Source organism: Mustela lutreola, chromosome 8 (assembly GCF_030435805.1).
Source record: "Mustela lutreola isolate mMusLut2 chromosome 8, mMusLut2.pri, whole genome shotgun sequence".
NCBI classification, from domain to species: domain Eukaryota; kingdom Metazoa; phylum Chordata; class Mammalia; order Carnivora; family Mustelidae; genus Mustela; species Mustela lutreola.
This window is the reverse complement of record NC_081297.1, coordinates 146,100,438-146,125,644: the sequence shown is the minus strand read 5'-3', so window position 1 is coordinate 146,125,644 and position 25,207 is coordinate 146,100,438. Positions and strand designations below refer to the sequence as shown.

The 25,207-nt window shown below is 52.9% G+C and overlaps 2 protein-coding genes across 9 annotated transcripts in view; one reads left to right on the top strand and one right to left on the bottom strand.

Moving 5' to 3' along the window:
* Positions 1–4,784, top strand: part of EFCAB6 (EF-hand calcium binding domain 6) — a 219,775-nt gene extending 214,991 nt beyond the window's left edge. For 5 of the 6 annotated variants that reach the window (XM_059187204.1, XM_059187201.1, XM_059187202.1 and 2 more), the window contains 2 exons: positions 1,686–1,835; positions 4,380–4,784. In XM_059187204.1, the coding sequence (XP_059043187.1) occupies positions 1,686–1,835; positions 4,380–4,502 (273 nt within the window). In that variant the 3' untranslated portion in view covers positions 4,503–4,784. Of the gene's footprint in view, positions 1–1,685; positions 1,836–4,379 lie in introns of those variants that run through there. The other variant, XM_059187200.1, reaches the window with a different exon arrangement.
* Positions 4,785–16,219: 11,435 nt separating this feature from the next.
* Positions 16,220–25,207, bottom strand: part of MPPED1 (metallophosphoesterase domain containing 1) — a 73,687-nt gene continuing 64,699 nt past the window's right edge. For 2 of the 3 annotated variants that reach the window (XM_059187206.1, XM_059187208.1), the window contains exons 5-7: positions 22,348–22,463; positions 20,396–20,509; positions 16,220–18,586 (exon numbers count right to left, since the gene is read on the bottom strand). In XM_059187206.1, the coding sequence (XP_059043189.1) occupies positions 18,468–18,586; positions 20,396–20,509; positions 22,348–22,463 (349 nt within the window). In that variant the 3' untranslated portion in view covers positions 16,220–18,467. The remainder of the gene's footprint in view (positions 18,587–20,395; positions 20,510–22,347; positions 22,464–25,207) is intronic. The other variant, XR_009357005.1, reaches the window with a different exon arrangement.

Below are 25,207 nucleotides of genomic sequence, written 5' to 3'. Positions count from 1 at the left end.
GGTTCCTACTTTAGACGAGAGCTAGCATCAGAGGCTTAGGCCAAGCGACGGCAGAAAAGGCTAAGATTAAGACAGTTGTTTCTCTAGCTCGGTTTTGCTGTGAGCGGAGAGAAGACTGTCTTGCTTACATCTTCAGGGGACTCAGGAGCACAGGTGTGAGCTCTGGAAACTGCACAGCCCGCAAGGCCCCTGCCAGCTCTAGCCTTCCTCCCCCTCTCCGGGCCTCAGTTTCCCCTCCTGAAAATGAGGGAGGAAGCTTCTGGGTTCTAAGGCCCCTTCTGAGCTCTCCCCTGTGCAGAGACTGCCCATCTGCACCGAGGGGTCAAAAAGCTGACTCCTAGTCTCCTGGCAGTGAAGCGACAGGTGCTCCAAGACGGCCCCACTGGGAGCTGAGCCTCAGGGCAGATACCAGCGCTGCCCGTGTGCTGTCTCACCGCCGCCCCCAACCCGGCCCCAGCTCTGGACATTACGCCAGGAGGGACTACAGCTGCCACCCTGTGCTTCTGAAAGAGTCCGGCCTGCCACCCCGTCCCTACCCTGAGTGCCAGTGTAGGTGGGAGACAATTCTCAGGGCCTTTCCTAGGAAAGCGTGCGGCCAGCACCTCCAGAAGGCCTACCCTGCCTGGTGCTGGTCCTGGTCCGTGTTCCAGCCCCGCCATTCCTTTTTCTAGTTCTTTGGGGATCTTCTCCGCAACCTTCGGCCTCAGAGACAGCTCTCTGGGGAAGCGAGGTGGGACTCGGCTTTCCGGCCACGCCCAAGCTTCCTAAGCGAGGATGGGAAGAGCCTTTCTAGAGCCGCGCATGGGCGTGGGAAGAGCCAGGAAAGCACAGAATCCTTCCTTTCTCGAGTGTAGATTGGGTAGATCGGGAGCTAACTCAAGCTACAGGGTATCTGGTGAGTTTCCATCATAAGTGCTAAGTGGTGGGAAAATTGAAAGCAATTTAACTTTGCACTAATTTGTTTTATGTAACGCCATGTTAAAATTAAATTCCCCAAAATGTGTTACACACTATTGCCGACAGTTCACCTCTGTGATACTCAGACATGTGTTAAGGTGAAATCATGCTAAAATATCTTGTTTTCAATCTAATAGCACCTAAATGAAATAATCACAGTGTAGTGTACTATCTAATTACAAGATATAATTACAACCTTGTGATTTAAAAAAAAAAAAAAAAACAACTCTGTTCATTATCATAACCTACTTAGAAGACCCAAACTGAAATCTTCACCTCAGAGTATTCTGCGGTCAGCCGGCTGTCTCTCCCTGGCCCCTCTCTCCTCCCTAACCTGAGAGGAGCAGAGCCTGGATCTGTCCTGGTCCTGCCCCATCACTTCCCTGAGCCTCCCGTCCCCCACTCTGTGAAATGGGGATCAAGGCTGCCACCTTCCTGGGCGGGGGGGGGGGGGGGGGGGTGGAGCGGGCGGGGCGGGGGGGTAGTAAGTGACAGGTAAGGAGCAGCAGGGTTGGTGATCTGCCGGTGTGGCGATGAGCTCTGCCTGGAGGCCTCGTTCTGGAGGGCAGTGGGCCAAGGTAGCCCAGGGTAGGGATGAGCAGGGGCAGAACAGGCCGAAGGTCCTCAAGGGGAGCTCGCGGCCGCAGGGCTGAGTCTGTCTGACCGGCGCTACTCATTCAGAAGCTCCATTCTCACCGCTTCTTGGTTTTTGTGTTTTTTTTTTCCAGAAAGAATCTGGTGCTGAGACTTCTTCCTTTTATTCAGCTTTACTGCGTATTCAACCCAAAATTGTGCACTGCTGGAGACCGATGCGGCGCACCTTCAAAGCCCACGATGAGGGCGGGACGGGGCTTCTAAACGTGGCTGATTTCAGGAAGGTGAGCTCAGCTCTTGGGTGTCTGTTACGTCTGCACCGGGAGAACCAGCCACATGCCAGTGGCCAGAAAACCTCAAAAGAGGAGCCCTCACCTCCCTGGTAAAGGCCCAGGTGTGAGCGGCTATCCTGGACCTCGTTTCTTTGGGGCCCCGAGGTGGACCCGTGCCCCAGAGAGACAGTCTGCTCACCTGCAGACTCCAGGTTCTCCTCCCTGAAATTTTCTAGAACCCTGGGGGAACATGACCTGAGCCCTCCGGACACCACTCCAGGGGCCGCTGGTGCTTGGAGCCCGGGCCGGACCCCACACAAGGCTGGGCCCGTGGTCTCCATGGGGGAACCAGGACCTGTGTCCACCTTGCAAGACCCCCGGAGCAGGAGCTCAATAAAGCAGGGTCCCAGCTACAGGACCTCGGCCAGCAGAGGCCAGTGCTGCCTCCTGGGAGACGGTCGCCCCTTTTCTCCCCCAGCCGCCCTCCCCATGGCGCCGGCCCCCTCCCCACAGCAGCTGGCCCAGCCGCTCTCCCCTGCAGTGTGAACTCTGGTGCCTCTGACGTGCCCACAGGAGTGTGCAACACTCCTAGGATGCAGGGTCAGTGGGGGGCGACCGCAGGCATTTCCCCTCCAGACCAGAGAAATGGGCCAGACTCAAGTCTGAGTCAGAACTCCCACTTCCCGAATCACATAGAACTCACTGACTTAGCAAATTCTGGGCCCTGATCTCCTGCCTACCCACTCTCTCCACCCCCGCCCGCCGTGGAGGTTGAGAAAGTTATTGCGATCCAAACGTTAGATTCAAAATCACATGTTGCCGCCAGGAAGAACGCTCAAAACGTCAAAGGGTGATGACCTCAAAATGCACTTCCAAAAATGTTTTCCTCAGGTTCCTCTCTGCCTTCAATTAAAACAAATTTTAAAAGTAAAACCCTCTCCCTTCCAGTCGGGAACACGAGCAGAAGTTGGTGGGGCTGCCGATGGGGCTGCCGGAAGACGGGGGGATATCCCAGCAGCTGCCCCGGGGAAACCTGCCCGCAGGCCCCCCACCCCACCCCTGGTGGCTTTCCAGCTCAAACTGTTTCTGTTTACTTCGGGCTCAAGTCAGCGCTCAGCCTGGCCTTCTCCTTCCGCCTCCAGGCCAAGAGCGGAAGGCAACAGGACCCTGTCTGCATCCCAGGATCCGGGGGCGGGGGTCTCAAAAGGTAGATGCGGCCTCGACAGCCAGATTCGGAGACGAGCTGGGAGTCTGGGATACGCAGGCTCAGCTTCCTTGGCGGGGCCTGTCGTCCACTGCCGGGAGGAATCTCGGGCTCTTCCAGCCCCGTGTTCTAGACTCCTGTTAGAAACAAATTATAACACATGTATTTCCAAGATAGGAAATCCATAACTTAATCTTTACTTTTACTTATGAGGGAGACCATCTACTAGGGTCTGTCTTCGCTGCATGTCACGGGGGGAACCCAGCAACTTAAACGTGGTGGAAGTCTGTTTTTCTGTCACGTAAAAGAGGCCCTGGGCTAGCGAGAGCTGGCGCGGTGTTGGACAGTCACTGGGGACCCCACTGTTCTCGCTCTACCATCCTACCATCTCCTCTACCAGAAGAGGTAGATAAACCTCTTCTGTTTTCTTTCTTACAAAGTGATGTTGTCCTTGTTTTGCTTTTTCCTCACAAAGGCACCTTGGTCTGATGTTTTGAGTAGTACATTTTTATCTGGTGAGAGGATAAAAATTTTTATCTGGTGAGAGGAAGCCAGGAAGCACCTGGCTTCCTTCCACAAGGTTGCCTCGTGGTCTGTGGTGGCTGCTGGGGCCCCAGCATCACATCTGTAATCCAAAGGGGCCAGCGCCTTTAATTTAGAGGAGGCTTCCCAGAGGTCGTCCATCATGTTCTCACTTGGGTTTAACTGGCTAGAACATACCTAGCTCCGAGACAGGCTGAGAAGTGTGGCCTTTTAGCTGCACACATAGCAGCCTGGTGAAGACCAGGGAGTCTGCTCACTGAGGGGGAGGGTCAGCCGCTGCAGCCATGGGCCGTGGTACTGTCCGGTCAGCCACACCCAGCTCCCTGCACCTGCTGTCCTGCCCTCCTCCCAGGTGGGCTGCGCCCTGAGGCCCCGCCCTCGTTAAGGCCCTGTGGCCAGTCTCCCACCTAGAGCTCTATTCCCTGTCCGTCTACCGTGCCTGAACGTGTTGACCAGCCCCACTACCCTGCAGGGAGGCGATGGTTCTTAACCTTCTATTCGGGGAGGGGTGGGGAGAACCAGCAGCTTCCACAGGACAGGAAGAGTCTCCAGTTTGACACCCACGGTGCATGCTCTGACCCTTGGCAGGGTGAGGGCAGAGGAGAGAGGAGGCAGGAGGGAGGGAAGCGGTGGGGGGAGGGGGGGGGCGTGTGTAGTGCGGGGAGAGGGCTGCTGGGGGCCGCTTTGGAGGTGGGAAGTTGGGACTGGGCGCCGGAGGGGCTGCACGTGGCCGGCCTCTGGCTGGCAGCCCACCTCCTCGAGCGCACGGAGGCCAGCGGGCGCTCTGTCTGGGGGGCTCTGTCCGGCAGGTCCTGAGACAGTACAGCATCAACCTCTCGGAGGAGGAGTTCTTCCACATCCTGGAGTATTACGACAAGACGCTGTCTTCTAAAATCTCCTACAACGACTTCCTCCGGGCCTTCCTCCAGTAGGTGACTGCTGTGGCGCATCCGGCGGGGACCAGCCGGGATCACGAGGCCTGTCCCTAAGACTAACGAAATCCCAAAATCGGGGTGGGGGTTGGGGGGAGGGTCATGAATGTTCAGCGTGTCTCCAGAAACACAGCTAGCCCTGTGTCCTTCCCAGCGATGAAGGCTCAGAGCTGCCCCGCGGTTCCGACACGGGAGGGGCGTCTGCAGGCAGCTTCGGGGCCCCCCGAGCCATGAGACCCTGCATTTGGTTGGAGCAAATAAAGCTGTTAGTCTTTGTGGGAATGATTCTTAAGTGTTCATAAGAACCCCCAATGATAAAATGCTTAAAAACTTGGGATTCCTGGAGGTTTTTACTCATAAGAGCCTGGGGAACCCAGAAGGCCTTCCTGTGTCCTGGGTGAAGTCGGTGCCTCTGCTGGGCATGTCCGCACGGCCGCCTCTCTGCCCTGGAGACACGGGCACCAGCTCACGCCTAAGTCCGGCCTCGTTCCGGCCCCACTGGCAGCTGACTGGAGGCACCTGTCGGTGACCGTTGGGGGAGGGACACTTCCTCAGACATGACAGGGTCTGACAAGCTCAGAGAACTTTTAAATCCCTGCAGTCCTCACCACCTTTCGTGAAGCAAATTGGAGACAGAGTTTGCTGCCTTCTGGAAGGTTCTAGAAGGGAGTAGGGAGAGGCAGCCGGGCTAACTACCCCTGAGTTGCGTGGCCACAGATTGTCAGGGAGGGGTGAGTGCAAGGAGCCCCCACTGTCACCCCGGTCCAGGTGGCTCCGGTGGAGAAGCCCGTGGGCCCAGACCCCTCCCAGCCCTGCACAGGGTCCACGTAGGCCACGGGCTGAAGTGGCCAGAGTTCAGGGAGGCTTCGGGCTCAAGTGCATGAGGTGTGGGAAGAGGAGCAACGGCCACCACAGGCCCTCTCTGTCCATGAACATGTTTCCCCGTCCCCTCCATCTCCTTGTGTCCTGGGTTCCAGCTTCAGTTCACACCGGACCCCAGGCTGGGGGCGGGGGGTGGCTCACAGGGAGGCTGTGCCAGCTCTGAGCCAGGCGGAGGCCCCCCTGCCGGACTCTGGCCTTGCGGGTCGGCCCAGGCCCAGCGCCCCCCACCCCCGGCTTGGCCACAGGGAGCCCCTGCTGCCCACTTTGGAACCGGGTGTGGAATCTTCTCTCCGCTTCATCGCCCGTGATTTTTCTCTGAACCTGACCTACGCCGGGTCGTCTGCTCTCTGTGCAGCTGTGATGCGCGCGGGTCGGACCACCCAGCCTGGCGGCGCCTGTGCAGATGCGCAGGGCTTCGTTTACCCCTGGAGGCCCCGCGGGGGCCCGGGCAGCCGCCGTGGCTTCTCCTCCCCTTACCTGCGGTCCTCACTGAGTTCTCCGGAAGCAGGGGCCGGAGCGAACTGTCCCGTGGGCGCTCTGTCCCACCGGCCGCACCAGCTTCCCAGCCCCACTGTGGAGACGGCGACGCAGAGGCCAGTGCTGGGGCGGGGGGAGGCCCCGTGGGAAGCGCAGGCAGCGGTGGGGGGCTTCCTGCCCCTCGGTCACACGTCCCCAGCCTGGCAACGGGACATCAAGGATGAGGCTGAGGGGCTCCGGCCGGGCAGGGCTGGGGTGGGGGGGTCCCAAGACTCCAGAGGCCCTGGGGAGGAAGATGCCCGCTGCCGGGGAATGGGTGCTCGGGCAGCCTGAGTTCAGGGAGAAGGAGAGAGAAGGACACCCCAAGTGGGTGCTGTGCAGCAGGGATGCCCTCGGCCTCAACAGCTCTTCTTAGGAGTGAGGGGCGAGTAGATGCCCTTCCCATGTGCCTATGCCCCTGCCCCAACGTTCGAGGCCCTGCCTGTGTGCCCAACCCTGTCCCCCACCTACGCCATGTGCCCACCCTCGGCCTTCCCGGAGCACCCCCTCCCACGGCCTCACACTCTGCCCCTGCTGTTCCTCCCGCCCACCCCGCAGTGCCCCTCGGATCACGCCTCAGCCGCGTCCTGCAGACGGCCGTCCTGACACCCAAGGCTGAGTCAGACATTTAGTCTCGCGCTGTCCAGTGGTCTTCGGGTCTGCCATCGAGGGGTTTGGAGAGCCTCCCGGTCAAGAAGGGGCTTCCAGAGGCAAACAGCTCATCCTGACCCAACATGGGACCAGTGTGGGCTCACAGCTGGCCAAGGCGAGGCAGGTGCACAGGTGGCATTTTCAGGATCGCTGTGGTGTTACTGAGACTGGGTTCGAGCTCCAGCTCTACCATGAAACCCGGCCGAGTCACTTCCCCAGTCTGAGCCTCAATTTCCACATCTGTAGATGGGGCTCAGTCTCACCTCAGAGGACATTGGGAGAGCCGAGTGTGGAAAGAGCTAGTGTGGAGCATGGCCCCAGCAAGTGCCCACATCTCTTCTCCTTCTCGAGCCCATGCGACTTGTCCCTGGGCTGGGCTCAGCAGTGGGGTTTCTCAGGAGTTAGCACAACTTCCAAGCCGAGGGATGCCGGTGAGTGGGCTATTAGCCATCCCCTCCCTTAAGCCCAGAAGAAGTAGGCCAGCCACTCTCCTGATGCCCGGACCCTTCAAGCCCAAGTCAGAGCAGTGCTGGGCTGAGGGTTGGGATGTCCAGCCTTCCCCTGGCCAGCCCCCGGGGGTTGCAACTTACCTCTCTGGACCGAGCCCCCCTGCCCTCTTCCTGGGACCATCAGTCCATGGCCCCAGCCAGCCAGCCAGCCCATTCTGTGCCTGGCCCAGAGTTCAAACACACACTTGCCCCCCAGAGCTCTAAAGACGGTAGGTCGCAAACAATCGAAAAAGGGGAGAGTCAAGGCTCTGGTGGGAGAAGCCCTCGGTCTATGGGCGCCCAGAGTGCCCCGGCGCTAAGCTCAAAGTCTGGGCCTGGACCTCAAGACCGGACTTCAGCAAGGGCTTGAAGGAGGGGTGTGCTCCAGAGCCATGAGAGTCCAAGCCAGGAGGCTGAGAGGCCTGGGCTGCTACCAAAAGATGGGGGAGTCCCAGATGGGACCGCCATGCCCTCCTCCTCTTTCTTGGGCCCTGTATCCCAGTCAGGTGTCTTCAGTTGGGGGCAGCCTTCCCTGAGCCCCACTAGCTGAGTGCAGCATCCCCTCCGAATCCCATCATGCTACGAGGTTCAAGTCCGCATCTCTCCACCTCCAGGGGAGTGCCTCAGAACAAATGGCTTCATTCATCTCACCCTCACATGCCCATGCCCCTTCCATCATATCTTGGAGTTCCTGTCTCTGAAGAGGTAACGTCCATTTCCCCACTCCTGAATCCGTAAGTCGGCCATGTGACCTAGTTTGGCCAATGCGCTATTGGCTAGCAAGCAGGACGCAGTAGAGACTTGAGAAGCACCTGTGGTTTTTGGCTTCTTGGAGGCAGCTGCAAAGAGCATCACTCCAGTTGTATGACAGGACAAACGCAAATTAACGTCTTTTCTTAAATGCATCTGAGAATGGAACCCACCACAAACTCACCAGAGTCTGGGGGAGACAGGTGCCTGGAGGGAGCAGCAGACCCAAGTGTTTGCTCCCCTGCAATAGTGACCCCCAGACATCAGACAAGCAGTAAGAGGATTCAACTGGAAAATTCTAAGTAATTGCTGAAGGCAAGCCTGAGAATGGGGATGCTCTGGGAGCTGTTGACATAGGGGTGTCTGCATCATTCAGGAACCCCACCGGGAGCTCACAGAGGTCAGGGAGAATCCAGAGAAACTCTCCCCCACCCCTTCTGTTTCCCCAGTGGTACTGGCTGGAAGGAGAGAGCAGCAGCCACTGCTGAAACTCTGCCAGAACCCATCTCCCATCTCTCAGAGGGAGCTGAACAGTAATATGCAATAGGATGACAAAGCTGTAGCCCGGGGGGCACTAATTGGAACCCAGTGCAGGTGAGGGAGTGGAACACGAAAATAAAAGTCTCTGCTCCTGCGGGGAGAGGCAGAAATACATGCCAAGCCTGCAGTACATCTGCGTGAAGGGAAACACTGTCAGAATCCACTTCTTCAGAATTCTAGAAATTAACCCAATGTTTATACAGGAATCCAAGGAGCATTTATTCAAGAAAAGCAGCTGAATTTTAGGGGAAAAAAAAAAAAAGAGCACACTTTGTGACATCTCAACTTGTTCTAGTCCAAAGAGCCACTCTCCAGCTCCGCGATAGCTTTGAAAAATAACGGTCTGCACTCCCACTGCACTGTGGCAGTCACCAAAGGAAGTAGAATAGAGCTGGAGCGTTTTCAAAGCCTCACTCGCAGAGAATTGTCATATTTGACCTGCCGAGTGATTCCCCGGAGGACCCCCTTTGGAAGACAGTATTTGAACTGACTCGGAAATTGCTCAGGTACCAAAAGATCTTTTCCTTGGAGTATAGAGGCTACATTTGTCAAAAACAATTACAAGCAAATATTTTAACTTTGTGGCTGATTGGGGTAGAGGTGACAGTTAAGTCAACCAATTTAAGAGAGCTTAAAAGGCAGAGTTGGGCAATAAGATGTTCATAGAGACTTTGAAAAGTTCCCAAGATTTCCTGGAGACCTAGAAGTCCATGTATGTGCCTAGGGCTGGCACATGCCCAGGCATGTGTGCATGCTCAGAAAAGATATGACAAGGCCCTAAGCTCTCATCTTTGACTGAACTTAAGACTCTGCACTGGCAGGAGATAAAAGCTAAAGCAGAGTTTGTTCTCCCTGGCTCAGTGCTGAGGACATGACTCCACATGCACACAGAGCTGTCAGCAAAGATTGGGAGATTTATTAGTTCCAAGTGTTTAAGGAAGTCTCTGCCTAATCATTAACCAACCATTAAGCTAACTGAAAAGAGACTTCACTGGCCACATAGGACAAAGTATATAGACTTTAAAGAGTTAGTTCAGAAAAGGCACTAAATGAATAATTACAACAAGCAACTATAACAAAGGGAGGGGGAAGAATCTTATTTCCAAAGTTGCCACATTATATTATTTAAAATGTCCAGTGCTTAACAATAAATTAAAAAATGTAAAAAGAAGTAAGAAAGGGGGTGCCTGGGTGGCTCAGTTGGTTAAGCATCTGACTCTGGGCTTCAGCTCAGATCATGATCTCAGGGTGCTGAGATGGAGCCCCATGTCAGGTTTGGTGCTTGGCATGGAGTCTGCTTGTCCCTCCCTCTCTCTGTTCCTCTTACTGTGCTTGCTCTCTCTCTCTCTCTCATAAATAAAATCTTTTTTTAAAAAATGAAGAAGAAGAAAGTATGCCCCATACATGGGGCGGGGGAAGTAATCAATAAAACTGTTCCTGAGTAAGCCCAGATGTTGGATGTAGTAGATAAAAGCTTTGACCATTTAAAATATAGTCAGATAGCTAAAGAAACCCATGTCGTGAGAATAAGGTCTCACCAAATTGGGAATATTAAAAGTATTAAAGAGATTAAAAATATTTAAAAGAACCAAGTAAAAATTCTGGAGTTTGAAACTGTAACCAAAATTAAAATTTCACTAGAGGATCTTCACAGCAGAATTGATGATGCAAAAGAAAGAATCCTAAAACCTGAAGATAAGTAAATTGAGATCATGCAGTCTGAAGAACAAAAAGAAAAAATAAGAAGAATGAACAAAGCCTCAGAGACATGTGGAGTATCCTCAGGCATACCAGCATACACACAATGTGAGTCCCAGGAGGAGGTGGATGGGTGGGGGGAGGCAGAAAGAAGACTCAAAGAAACAATAGCCAAAAAACTCCCCAAACTTGAAGAAAAACACAAATCTGTGTATCCAAGAAGTTCAGTGAACTCTCAAGAGGATAAACTCTCAAAGATATCCACACTTAGACCTACCATGTCAAATATATGATCACGTCTTTGGATGCAGAAGACGATGCTTGACAAATTCAGCATTGATTCTTTTTTTTTTTTTAAAGATTTTATTTATTTATTTGACAGAGAAAGATCACAAGTAGGCAGAGAGGCAGGCAGAGAGAGAGGGAGGGAAGCAGGCTCCCCGCCGAGCGGAGAGCCCGATGCGGGACTCGATCCCAGGACCCTGAGATCATGACCCGAGCCGAAGGCAGCGGCTTCACCCACTGAGCCACCCAGGTGCCCCTCAGCATTGATTCTTAAGAAAAACTCTTGGCAACCTAGGAGCAGAAAGGAATTTCTTTGAATAAAAGACACGTACAAAAACTGTAGCTAACATTGTAGTAAATGATGAGAGATTTAAAGTCTTCTCCTAAGATCAGGAACAAGGCAAGCATGTCTTTTCTCATCACTTATTTGTCGTCATACTGAAAGTCCTAGACAGTGCAATAAGACAAGAAAAATTAAAAGGAAAATAAAAACGGAAAGGAAGAAATAAAATTGTCTCTATTTGCAGATGACATGATTATCTAATAATAAATTCCAAAGAACACACCAAAAAGGCTAACTAAGCTAAGTGAATTACAAAGTACAAAAGTTAATCATGTGCCTACGTATTCACAGGGAACAACTGCAACGTAAAATTTAAAACACAATACAATTTAAAATATAGCCCCCAGTGAAATACTTAGATATAAGTCTAACAAAATGTGCACAGGATCTGGATGATGAAAACTGTAGAACAAGGATGAAAAAAAGCAAAGATCTAAACAAATGGAGAGAGAAATGTTTTTTCATGAATTGTGAGTCTAAACATTGTGAAAATATCACTTTTTTCCAGTCTGATTATAAATCCTATGTAATCTCCATCAAAATCTCAACAAGATCTATTTTATATGTCAACAAGCTCATTGAAAAATGTATATGGAAAGGTAAAAGAACTAGAATAGCCAGAACAATTCTGAAAAAGAAGAACAAAATTGGATAACTGCCACTATTCGATTTCAAGATTTACCCATAGAGTTAATCAGGAGAGTAAGATATTGGCAAAGGACAGACGTATCGATCAATGGAACAAAATTGAGAGCCCAAAAGTATACCCATACAAATATAGTCAACTGATTTTTGACAAACATATAAAGACAACTCAATGGAAACAGCATCCATACATAAAAACATGAAACTTATACAAACCTCACACCTTATACCAAAATTAACTTCAAATGAATCATAGACCTAAATGTAAAACATAAAACTATAAACCTTCTACAAGAAAACATCAGAGAAAATCTGCATGACTTTTAGCCTGACAATGAGTTTTTAGGTACTACACCAAAAGTCTGGCTCATAAAAGAAAAAATTGATGCTTTGGACTTCATCAAGATTAGAAACTTTTGCTCTGAGAAACTGTTAAGAGAATGAAAAGACAACCCACCAACTAGAAGAAAAGATTTGCAAATCACATATTCAATTAAGGACTTAAATCCAAAGCATAAGGAACATTTAAACAAAACAAAACAAAACAAAAAACATTTTTAAGGAAGAGGACAAAAAAATACGAACAGACGCTTCCTAAAAGAATATATGTGAATGGCAAATAAGCATATGAAAAGATGTTCAACACCAGTAGTCATTAGGGAAATGGAAATTAAAACCACAAAGAAATACAAGACGCACCTTCTCAAATGGATAAATTTTTTAAAATGAGCAATACCAAATTCTGATGAAGATGTGAACCGAGAGGAATACTCACTTGATGCCACTGGGATTGTAAAAACATACAGACATTCTGGAAAACAGTATGACTTAGAAGGGGTCAAAGAAGGGGAATTTTTCAAGTGATGGAACAGTTCCCTATGGTACTAGGGTGGTGGATACATGACTCTGCATTTCTGAAAACGCTTAGAACTGCACACTACAGAGAGTGGCTTGCTGCAGGCAAATTTAAAATAGTCAACTAAGATGTCAGAGAATGCCAGGATGTAAGGCAGACTGTGACAACAAAATCTAATTACACTGCACATGTATGACATAACCTCCTGAGTTGGGTTGGAAGAAAGGACCTGACCAATTTAACCTTGGAAAGCAGAGTTTGGTTTAATCAAACTAAAGACAAAAAGGGTTGCACAGGAACCGTGTACTCTAGTTGGTAACTTCGTTTCTCACAAGGGTCCAACCAAGAATTCTGAAACTGCTTCGTGGAGGTACCAGGATTGAACATGCACATGATTGCAGGTATGGGAACCAGGCTCCTCCTTGTCAAAGGAAAAAGTTACAAATAAGCAGGTGGAAACAAGAACAAATAATGCATTGCTGCATTAGAGTCTGGGGTGGGGGGTGACATATCAGTATGAACTAGTGATTCTTGAAGATAAGTAGATGATAGCTAAGTAGGTGGATGGATGGATGGTTGGATGGGTGGATGGACGTTGGATGCATGGATGGATGGTTGGATGGATGGATGGATGGACGGACATTGGGTGGGTGGATGGATGGATGGACTTTGGATGGACGGTTGGATGGATATAGACATAAGAGAGAGAAATAGCATATAGATGGATGAGAACATTCATATATTTCCTCACCCTGTCCACTGTGAGGACCTAGAAGTAGTAATACCCTAGTAACATCTAGCACATCTGTCACCTAGATCTCATTTTCTAAATAAAAGGAGTTAGAACTCTCTGGAGAAATGGCTGGTTCTAGGGCTGGGGCAAAGAAAATGCAAGATGGCCTTGGAACACCCTGTAATGCCAGAAATCAAAGAAGTCAAACAAAGGAAAGATACGGATATGTCAAAAGAACACAGGAGCCAACTTGAAAGAGCTCCCAGCGGACAAAGTTAAAACAATCTGAGCCACAAAATAAATAGTGATAGTACTAGGTTTTAACCTAATGAGTAAAATAAATAAGCATGAATCTGTGCTGATAGAAAATAAATAAATGGCAGAGAAGGGACGAATCTTCCTTACAGAACAATTCCAGATAATAAATGTATGAGGAAGGAAGAATTTTAAAATTGCCATGAGAGCACCTCAGGAATCATTAGTCTGGGCAAGATCCACAGACAGATGCTCGAATTAGCAGACAAAACTTTAAGAATTGGGACCTTTGCATGGCCTGAATATACCCCCCAAATCTTTATTAACTAATGCTGTGGTTTTAACTGTGCCCACAAATTCTTTGCTGTTCCTCCCTCTAGAAGGGAGAGCTTGAGTCACCTCTACTTGACCGTGAGCTAGACTTGTGTCTCTCTTCTAACAGAATATGGAAAAGGAAGACCAGCATCTTTACGGTGGAGAAACTTGGCGGACATCCATCCCCTCTACCATGTGTTCAAGATCAGCATCGGCAGCAATAAGTCACGGTACCACCACGTGACCCCAGGTCCCTTGAGGATCCATCAGCTGGGCTGCAATCTCATAATTCATAACCCCAGGCTGATCGTGAGAAAACATAGACAAACCCAACTTGATGGACGTTCTACAGAATATTCAACCAGTAATCAAAACTTTCAAGTTCAGGCAAAGTTCACTATGGACACTTGACAGCTAAAGGCAACATGGCAGCGTGCATGGGATTCTGGAACAGAGAAAGGACCATAATCAAAAACTGCTGAAATCTAAATAAAGTTTATAGTGTAATAGTGTTGTACCAGTGTTCATGTCCTAGTTTTGGTAAAAGCATCATAGCTATGCAATGCATTCACATCTAGGGAAACTGGGAGAAGTGTATGGAGGAACTCTCTGTACCACCTTAAGACTCTTCTATAGATCTAAAATTATTTCAAAATAAAAAGGGTTTTTTGAATGGGAAAGTCATGTTCTATTGTTCAGGGCCCAGCCACATTCCTTCCTCCAGGAAGCTTTCCCCGATCTCCCCTGTCCACTGGGCTTGCTGTTCCCCAGGGCCCCCCAGCCTGCCCCCTCTGCCATTCTCAGGGCCCCAAGCATGTAAGACCTAAAGGGCTCCACTTTTTGGGGGGGATTAGAGGAACCTTCCAAAGCACACTGCGAGCTTCCAGACAGCAGGGGCTGACTCTCACTTCTTGGAGACCTTCAGAATCTGTGCCTTCCATGGAACAGTGGAACTGAGGACCCCCAGGCAGGCTTGGGCCCAGCTGGGAGCTATGGGTGGCATTAGGGGAGAGCACTGGATGAAATCCTTGCTCACAGAGCTTGTTACCTCCACTGGTTTATTCTGGGGGCTTGGCAGGGGTCTCTCACAGAAAATGAAGTTAGACCCAGGAGACATCTCACTGGATTTGCTCACTAGACTGTCACGGACAATAAGAGGGTTATCCGAGATGCCATCCTATATGGGGGACACCTGCGCAAAGATGACAGACAGTGAGTGCCTGAGCCCTGAGTACAGAACCACCAAGAACTAAGGCACTAGGTGCCCTGGCAGCTTTGCTGTGGGACCCCCTCCACCACCTGTCCAAACCCCAGACAACCCATCTACACTGAGGGCAGCAGGGGCTGTTTCTGGACTCTGAGCAGAGCATGGGGACCTGTGTGCTGCTGGAGGGCCTACAGCACTACTGGAGGCAGCAGCTGCCCCAGAGGGTCCCTGCCCCGCCAATCAGGAGCTCTTCTTGGGCTCACATTGGCCAAGAACAGCAGCCAAGTCTACCTATGGTCAAGTGGTTCCTCCTCATTGCCCACTGATGGGGAGCCAAGGCCCAGGGCCAGTTAGCATAGGTCCCCTGCGAGGCTCTGGTGGAAGGTCAGGTGACAGGTGGGGCAGTCTGAGGACAGGTAAGGGCCATGGAGAGGCTGACACCCATAATCTGCCCCAGGTTACTCCTCTTGCCCTCCACTCACCCCTCTGGGACGTCTCTTCCAGACCCATGGCTTTGGTTATGACCCACAAATGCAGATCTCAGAGAGGTTCTTCCTCCTCCAGAGCCCTTTCTCCCTCCAGCCACTGGACCCTTCCCCTGAATATCCCAAGTGCGCCTGCAGCTCCAGTCCGCAAACTCAGCTCCTCTCCTCACACCTGTTCTTCCGGTTCCCCTTCTCCCTTCCATGACTGGCAGCCAACATCCATTGTCATCCTTGGCTCTCCCTCACCTCACCCCCACATCCATCCCTCAGCAATCCTACCTCCTCAATCTATCACCACCCCCCTAGTCCAAGGCAGGCCCAGGGGAAGCGATCAGTGAAAGTTGTGGTAGGGACGGATGGATCCATGAAGGGAATGTGGATTGGTGGTTGGATAGCTGGGTGGTGGATGGATGGATGGATGGATGGACGGACGGATGGATGGACGGACAGATGGATGGATGGATGGACGGACAGACGGGTGGGTGGATGGACAGACGGACGGACGGATGGATGGTGGATGGACGGATGGATGGATAGGTGGGTGGGTGGATAGATGGATGGATGGACAGTCAAGACCAACAGGTGGACGGATGGATGGACAGACCGATGGGTGGATGGGCGGATGGATATAAGGAAGGAAGGAAGGAAATGATGGAACTTATACAGCTTAGGCTGCTTCGAGACTGGAGTCATTATACCTGTCAGTGCTTTTCTTGGGCAACACCTGGACCCTTAGTGTGGTAAGAGCTAGACTGAACATACTGCTTCGGGGAAGGTCCCAGAGCTCAGACCATCTCAAGGTACTCTGTTTTGAGGAATCAGGCAGTCAGAATACTTGAACTTCATAGGGCACAGAATGGCCCATGCCAACCACTTCTGAGATTGGCCCACCCCGGGGGAAAGCTGGATCAAGCAAAATGATGCAAGTTGCCGCCACATGGACGATCTTTGGCCTCTGAACTCTGTCCAGGACTCCGGACTGGACCGGACCGGGAGGATGCCATTCCTCCCCCCACGTGCCTCACAGGCCACCCAGAGACACACACAGGAAGAGGCGTCACGTGGACATCTCTTTCTTTTTACAAAGACTTTATTGTCTGACATGCTTGACAAAAAAAAAATTACAGCCACAATCAAGTTATGCCAAAATGATTGAGGAGCACGCCATCATCTTTCATACCTCAAGGACTTTTAATGAATTTTCTTTCAAAGTAACAGCTGCCTTCATAACTTTTCTTTTCCACATAAAAATACACCATATTCTGAAGATACCTTAGGAAAAAAATTTATTTAAGTTTATAGTTCTTGGTCCGCATAGAAATTCGGTAGAGGTGACTAAAAGGGCCTGTGTCTTCTCCACCCGACATGTGCCCATACGCCGTGCATCTGGGCTTCCCCAGAGACTTTGTAAACATCCTCACCCAGGAACCACTCGGTCAAACAGAGTCCCCGACGTCCCACACCCCACACCCCAGAGCGCACTGCTGCTGGCAGACTCCCCTTGTGGACAGTGAGCCTTGCCCCATGGGGATGCCTGTGGGAGCAGGAAAGGAATCATGGCCTCCTGGGATGCCAGGGTGCTGGGCTCAGAGAACAGGATCCCTCAGCGCTCCAGGGGCTCTCTCTGAGACACGGACCAGAGAGGCTCTGAACAGGACCCTTAAAAAAAGAGAGGGAGAGAGAGACTTGGGACCATGTGTTGCCTCGGAGGGGCAAAGCTTTGAGTCCCGGCAAACCAGGGGCCCTGGAGCCAGAAACTAAGGCTCAAGTCCGGCTTCTGCCCCTTTTGAGCTGTGCACCCTCAGGCAAGTGACGTCTCCTCTCTGATCTCAATCTCCTCATCTCTAAAATCAAGCCAACAGAGCTGACCTTGCAGGACCGCCTGGCATGAATCAAGATTGTATCTGCAACGGGCCGTGGTAAGGGCTGGCCCCGGGGCTGGGCTGAGGGTGAGGTGAATAAGGCCCTCCTCTCAGGTGCCCGACTGAAGGAGCTACCAAACAGCTGGGCAAGACAGAGAAAGGATGCTCTTTAACCCCATGTCTTTCAAAATCAAATTCGATTCAGAAAAATATCCATGATGAACAAAATATCAAAAATTTCAATAAAGATAGAATCGGACCCTGCACGGGGTGATCCCGCCTCTCTGGCCTCACTCCGATGAGACCCTGCTGGTTCCCTTGCCCTCACAGATTCAGCCCAACCCCCCACCTCCCCAAATCCAGTACTAATTTAAAGGAAAAAAAGGAAAGGCGCTCTCCATGAAGCTGCCAGCGCCAGGGCCTGCTCTGCTACTGGGCCACCCTCCCGTTAACAGGACACACTGGCAAGGACCAGGAACCACTCAGCCCCTTCAGCTGTGGGTCCAACAGACAGAACCGAAATGGTGCACGAGAAACCGCACTGAGGAATGGAACCCCACTGGAGGACAGTAAGGGGACGCACGCACGCGCACGTCCACATGGGCACAACCACGTGGCAGGGTGGCCTCGGTCTGCAGCCCCTCCAGCCTGCCAAGTTCTGCAGAGCTGCTCAGACCCGCGAGTCTGTGACTCGGGAACCTTCCATCTGGTCCTGGGCACCCACATGGCTCCTTCTAGAGAACCACTCTCCCGGGTCCAGGCTCCACGCAGGCACCTGAGGTGCTCAGGCCACTGTTCAAGATGGCAAAGATGCCCACAGGAAGAAAGCGGGGTCACGAGGTGAGGCAGAAGGCTTGTTGGCCTTGTGGCCCGAATTCCTGAGACGTCCCTGATCGCTCCCTCAAGGGCCTCAGCTGTGAAGCAGGCCCATCTCCTCCCCAAGCCCGGTGGGGGGGGGGGGGCAGGAATGGGTGCCACTTGCACCCAGTCTCCAAAACCTCCCACACACCCCCAATCCCAGGGCTTGCTGCCACACAGACCCTCGGTTAGAGGGAGATTTTGTGCGAGAACTTCCAAAGTGTGTCCAGAAGCAGCGGCTTCCCAAGCCCATGAGTGGGTCCAACTGAGAAGGATGAAGAGTCCGTCAATTCCCAAGCAGGACAGGACCGCAAGCTTGTTAGGTCCTTGGACAAGGTACACGCAGAAATGTACACGCAGAAAACAGTAATGAGCACAGAACCCCTGCCAGGGACCCACAGGGTCCTGACTCCAGGTGACGGAGGCTGAAGAGTCAGGGGAGGTTTTCTTCATTCCAAGGCCTCGACCCATCGGCTGGGCTGCTCCCCACGGCCAGGCAGCTGGTCTGCATGGAAGGAAGGGTGGTTGGGGGTCTGTGCTCTCGGCCAGGCATGTGTAGCTGATGTGAGCAGGAGGGGCTGAGACAGCAGGGGCAGTCAGGAGTTCCGGGGTGTGGGGAGGTCAATGACTATGGGCGGATTCACAGGCTGGTAGTTCACGGTGCACACAGACGCGTTCACGTAGGTGGTCGTCCCATCTGCCATGACACCGTACCCTGGGAAGCAAGCGCACAGCCATCAGGGCTGAGGGAGTAAGGCCAGGACCTAGGGTAGTGAGGCGGCCTAGGGGGCGTGGTAGTCAGAGAGCACTCCGCTGCAGCGGGCTCAACAGGCCAGGACAAGCTACCGAAACCCTCAACTCAGCCTCTTCATCTACAGATAGAGGTGATGACAGATGCTCCTTCCCCAACTGCTACGAGGGGCAAATGTGATAATAATCCACATACAGTGTTCGTTCAGCCCAGTGCCTGGAAAGCACATGGCGAGCACACAGTGAGATATCACCATTGACATCATCACCACCATCATCATCACCATCATCGCCATCATCACCATCACCAAGTCACCCTCATCTCCATAACCACCGTTACCATCACCACCACCACCATCATCACCATCCTCACCATCACCATCGTCACCATCACCACCACCATTACCACCATCATCACCACCATCATGATCATCACCACCATCACCATCATCATGTACTTTCTTCTCTTAGCCTCTGCTGTCATCACACCCTTTTCCCACCATGTCTACTTGTTCGAATCCTCATCCTTCAGCTCAGATCACCTCCAAGCCAGAAAGGCCATTTCCCCTCCTCTTGTGGGTTATCCACTCTCAGGAGCCCCATTTGGCCTATACAATCGTGCGGGAGTGTGGTTTGGGTCACGCATCACCTGGGATCTGATGGCACGTCTGGGCTGCAAAAAATGATGGCAATATTGCTATCCCACAGCACGTGGGCTGCCCATCTCATGACCTCTCAGATTCTGCCTTTGCCTATCTGGTTCCCTCTGTGATCTCCTCAGGGCCAGGGGAGGTCTGATCACTTCTGTCCTCCGACAACACCATGCAGCAGCCCTCAGGGAAAGGGCTGAGGCTTGTTTGCTTCTGAGCTAGAAAATGACCGGATGCAGAACAAGCATATGTGAGGCCCGGGGACCCTGGCCTAACACAGACATAGGTGCAGGAGGCTGGCAGACAACTCTGGGGGAAACCACATCCGTCCCCATGGCCCATGGGAGCCCACGCGCTTTCTGGTAGGGTGGGATGGGGCAGCGTGGCCTCGGGCAGGTGGGATGAAGGCCTGAAACGAGTAAAAGAGGGGCTCTGCCAAGCTGAGGAGTCGGGCTCCAGGCTAACAAGGAAAGCCCTACGTGCAGGGCGTGGGGGTGTGGGCTGACCTCACCCAGCACCATCACACCCGCCTTGCCCACTGCCCCCCAAGAGGAACTGAACGCCCGCCACCATTCCAACTGTGTGGGAAAAGCAAGTGTCCCCACCCCCCCGAACAGAGCCAGAATACCAGGTCTGTATGTGCATGTGGTGGGGGTGGAGGTGAGGTGCCTCCAGAATATCTCAGGCAAGCAAGGGGCCCTCCACATTTATTAAGCACCAACTGTACGCCAGGCTGTGGAGATGTAGGTAACTGCTAGTCTTACGGAGCTCACAGTGAGCCTACCAAACCTAACACATCCTCCATGTTCCATCCAATGTCCCCTCCTCCGGGAAGCCTCCTGCTCACATTCCAGAAGCCTCCCAGGCTAGAGGCAGCAGCCAGGTGGAGTCGCCTCACTCCCAGGGAGTGAAACTTAGCCCTGAGTCTTGCCAAACTTCGCAACTGTCTTCCCACTGTTAACCATTTCAGCGGTAGCCTACTGATGGCCAAGTGCAGACAAAGCACGTACAAGAGCATACGTCAGGAAGGGGCTGAGAGCAGGGAGGAGGTGACCGGGTGGGAGGGAGGTGCGGGGTCCCCTCCACAGGGCCCATGAGGTGCCCCTCCCCACCCCCGCGCCGACCTTCGTGGATGTGACCGAAGACATGCAGCCGCGGCTGGACGCGCCTCTGCACCGTGTTGAGCAGCTCCACGCAGCCCACCCGCTGCATCTTCTTGGGGACCCAGTCCAGGAAGCCTGTGTGAGGAGATGATAGCGGGGCAGTGACAGCAGTCAGACGGCTGGGCCCCCAGTCCTGCAGGCCCCACACGGCAGCTTTTGAGTCTCAGAGACACGGGGTCCAAGCCTCACAGCCCCGGGTGGACCCTGACCCCAGAGGCCCCAGCAGGCTCTCCTGAAGCCGCCTGGCCCCCTGCCTTCAGGGAGGGAAAGCCGAGGGCTCTGCCATGTGCTGCCCAGGGCCTGGCAGCCCCGCCCTTCCCCCTCTGCAGGGCCACCCGGAGAGCCTGGCTTACAAGGGTCCAGAGTGGGCCGGGCACTGGGGGCCAAGTGAGCCCGCCCAGACCTGTGCTTGAAGCGGTCTCCAAGGTGTCATCCCCAATTGCAGAGACAGGCACACGGAGGCCTGAAAGGGACATGAGAGGCGCAAGGGCACCCTAGGAGCTGGCAGCGGAGCAGAACCAGGAGCGGGATTTCCACGTCGGAAACTTTCTAAACAGACACCCCCAAATCATGAAAATGAACTCCACTCGCCGCAGCCTGGCTCCCGGCTGGGTCAGGGTCTGCTCGCACCGCCAGCCTCCCGGAGCCGCCCCGGACGGCGGCGGCCCATTATTCGCACACGGCTGCGCAAACGAAGAGTCATCTTGGTGTGGGTGGGGGAGACAGGTTCCTGCATGCTGGGAAGGGCAAGGGGGAGCCTCTGAGTCCCCGAACGGGGCGGGCTGCCCCTGGCCACTGCCTTAGTGATGAGAGAGGGAGGGAGAGAGGGAGAGAGAGGTCCCACCGGGCTTGGCCATTCCACGCCCCTCTATCCCGCGGCCTATAAACCCTGGAGCCAAGCACTGCCCAGGTTTACCCCTTGTCCAGGATTGCCTGCCCTGGACCCCAAATGCTGCGGGAGTGATGGCAAGTTCTGTGGAGGCAGCAGCAGCAGGAGGAGGCTGGGAGGGGCGGGGCTGCTGGGAGTCTGGACGGCACTCTAAGGCCTAGGGAGCTATGGAGTGTTGTAGAGGGACGGCATGGCATCGCTGCCAATTCAGAGAGCGCCCTTCCCTGACCCGGGGAGAGTGGAGTGGAAGGGGCAAGACTCCGGGACGGGGGAACAGCGAGGAGACCCTGGCAATCATCAAAGGGACAGAAGACACTGGCTGGAACCCAGCTGGGGACAGCCGCAGTGCAGAGGAGAGGAAGGAGCTGGGATCCAGTTTGGAGGTGGAATCGGAGGGATGTGCAGATGGGCAGGAAGTGTGGGTGAGGAGAGGGGGAGGGGAGACCTGAGAAAGCCCCCGAAGGGACAGCCAGGGGGGCCCAGAAACAAACCAAGTGAGCGGTGACATCAGCTGGGACCGGGGCGGGGGGCAGGGGAGCCTGGGACGAGACCCGTTGAGGATGGAACCCGCAGGCCCTGGGGACTGTTGGAATGGGTGCGGGTGCGGTTCCCCAGGGGTCTGACAGGTGAGGGCATACAGGACGAAGCCGAGAGAGTGACCTTGAAGGTATTCGGTCCCCAGGATGCAGGTCAAGGGCCCAGCCCTGCCTCTCCACGTCCCTGAGCTCCAGTAGCCCACATGTGTAAACGAGGCAGCTGATGCTGACCTCCCTGGGGGCTGCGAGGAGTCCACGAGGTAACACGCTGAACCCCCAGCACACAGTAGGGGAAATGAGGCACGTGGGGAGAACTGTCCCCAGTGCCACAACAAGTCAGACTCAGAACAGAGCTCGTCAAGGCTGATCTCCGTGCTCAGGTGGGGCCAGACGCTGCCTCTCAACACCCACACTCCCGGAGGCCGCCCCAGCACCAGCAGGCCCGCTGGGGGCCCGGCCAGCCAAGGCAGGGGGCAGCTGACTCTTACCTAGTGGCGGTCCATGGGTTATCAGGATGTCTACGCCTTCAGGAATGAGGTTCCATTTCTCTAGCAGTGCTTGGCCTCGTGGGAGGTTAAAGCCCCAGCCATAAAACCACGGCTGCCTATGGAAGAAGAGCAGGCAGTTCAGAGAGAGCGCGGGACCGTCACAGGTAGGGGAAGCCACTGCGGCGCCCAGTGGTCTCCGGGGCAGGCTCGATCCCTAGAAACTCAACATAAAGGTGGGGATGGCCTGGACTCAGCCAGAACCCTGACCCACTCGCAAGCCGTGGGATGTCTCTGGCCTCCTCTTCTCTTTCCCCTTTCCTTCAACACAGGTTCTGTTTCTCTAGGATGAATAAATATTATTTCTGTAAACTTTTAAAAGGAACATTTAAAAAGAATCAGCATCAGCCAAAGACCTCTCGTTCTCCGAGCTCTTCTAAGGAAATTCAGAGAAGAACCCGACCCCTCCCAGGAAAACACTCTCTGCCTTCCTGCCCAAGTTGGGGCAGGTGGAGACCCAGTCCAGAAAGAATGGCTTCCAAGGGGAGGAAGCTGATTCCTGCTTTCCCTTGAAGCTCCCAGCCGGGCTGAGTCCATCCCCAGCTCTAAGGGCAGGACCAGAGGGACCCAGACCAATGGATGGAATCTCAACTCAGACCTAGACTGAACGATGCCATGAGTCCCTTGGATTGGCTCAGTGGTGAACATGAAGCCTAGATCCTTCCCATTGGTGGGGATCCCAGATATTTCTTCTTTCAATGACGAGAGAGAGGATGTTTTCACCCCTGCAGATCAACCAGTGAGCTTCTTGCCTTGGTAGCTGTTAGCGGCTAGTAAGCTGTCCCAAAGGGCAATGGCTGAACCACATGGCCCAAGGGAGCCGCTGGATCAAAACTGTACCAGTCACCCACCATACTTTTGCACTTCTCAGTTATATGGGCAACATAAAGCCATTTGATTGGGCTCTCATTTCTTTTTTTTTTTTTAAGATTTTATTTATTTATTTGACAGAGAGAAATCACAAGTAGGCAGAGAGGCAGGCAGAGAGAAGGGGGGGAAGCAGGCTCCCTGTTGTGCAGAGAGCCCGATGCGGGACTTGATCCCAGGACCCTGAGACCATGACCTGAGACAAAGGCAGCGGCTTAACCCACTGAGCCACCCAGGCACCCTGGGCTTTGATTTCTAACAAAACATCCCTACTATGAAGCTCTCTTGGGCCTAAGTCATTATAAGGCCCCACATCAACACAGCCTGTTAGGATTTACAAAGTCACCATCATCATCACCACCATCACCATCACCACATCATGATCATCGCCATTATCACTACCATCATCATCACCACCGCAATCACCTGTTCTCCTCCTGCCCACCCCAACCTCACGCCACGTTTATCCTTCAAAGCCCTGTCTGACCCAAGCTTCCTCTCACCTTGCGCGTCCAGACCAGCCTGGAGGCGGGGAATAAATGAATGAATGAATCCATCTGTTAACAGATGTCAAACAGGACTTCTGCTGCCTGAGGATCACAGCCTGAACTCTGAAACCAAGGATGATGCCCAGATCCAAAAGACAGTCCCCAGCTCCTGCCCAGAGGAACTTACTAAAAGTGGGCAGAGCACACCAGGCCACCACCTCCGAGGCCTAAGTTTTGGCCTTGAAGAAGAGGACTGTGGTTCCTGCCTTGTTCTTGTGGGAGGAGCCGAGAAGACTCCCTCGTCCCTAGACACGAGTGAGCCCCAGGAGAACCACCTGTGAAGGGGGGTGTGGGATCTGCACTCTGAGCCTCTGGCAGGAGAAACAGATGGTGAGAAGTGTCCCTGGGTTTGGGCTGCCCAAGGGATCCCCAACTGTAGGAAGTACCTGCCAAGGGAGGAGACCAGGTGTTCAGGGGTGGGGAACAGCATCTGGGTGAGTTGGTCTGGGGACAGTCCCCTCAGAAGACACCTCCTATCACTGACACACCCACAGAGGCCGGCCCTTGCATAACAGAAAATGCACCTCACACACACACATACACAATTTTAAACCCAACTTCAAGGCAATTTTGGGGTCAGAGAGACCTAGGTGAGAATAGGTCCACCTCTTTCTACCTGTGTGACTTTTGGCAAGTGACTCAATTTCTCTATGTGCCTCAATTTCCCCATCTGTAAAATAGAGTTGTTTGGAAGGATTAAATCCATTAATCCACGTAAAGTGCTTAAAACAGTGCCTGATTCAGTGCATTGCAGCTGCCTTCATCATTTCCAACACCATCATCATCATCCTCATCTTCATCATCACCACTATCACCATCATCATCACCACCACCACCATCATCACCACAATCACCATCACCATCATCACCATCATCATCAGAATTACCATCATCACCATCACCATCACCACCACCATCACCACCACCACCATCATCACCACAATCACCAACACCACCATCACCATCATCGTCAGAATTACCATCATCACCATCACCATTATCACCACCATCACCACCACCACCATCATCACCACGATCACCAACACCATCAGCACCATCAGCACCACCATCATCACCATCACTAACACCATCATCACTGTGGGCCCCTCCTGAAACTCACCCATGGAGCCTTCATGAAAAACATTTGACCTAGGGTAGAGCTTTTCAAACTGCATTTTGATGGGTCACAATAACATTTTATTAATAATAAAATAAAGCATCCAAAAAAAAAAAAAAAAAAGAGTGCCTCCTAGCAGGGAAAGGATACTTCAGTTAAATATATTTATATTTAAATAGACACCCATGGCGGGATGTACTGAGTCACAGTGGAAAGTGTTTTTCCTGCCGTGGTTCCTGGTCAGAAAGAGTCGTGCTCCAGCGGCCAGCCG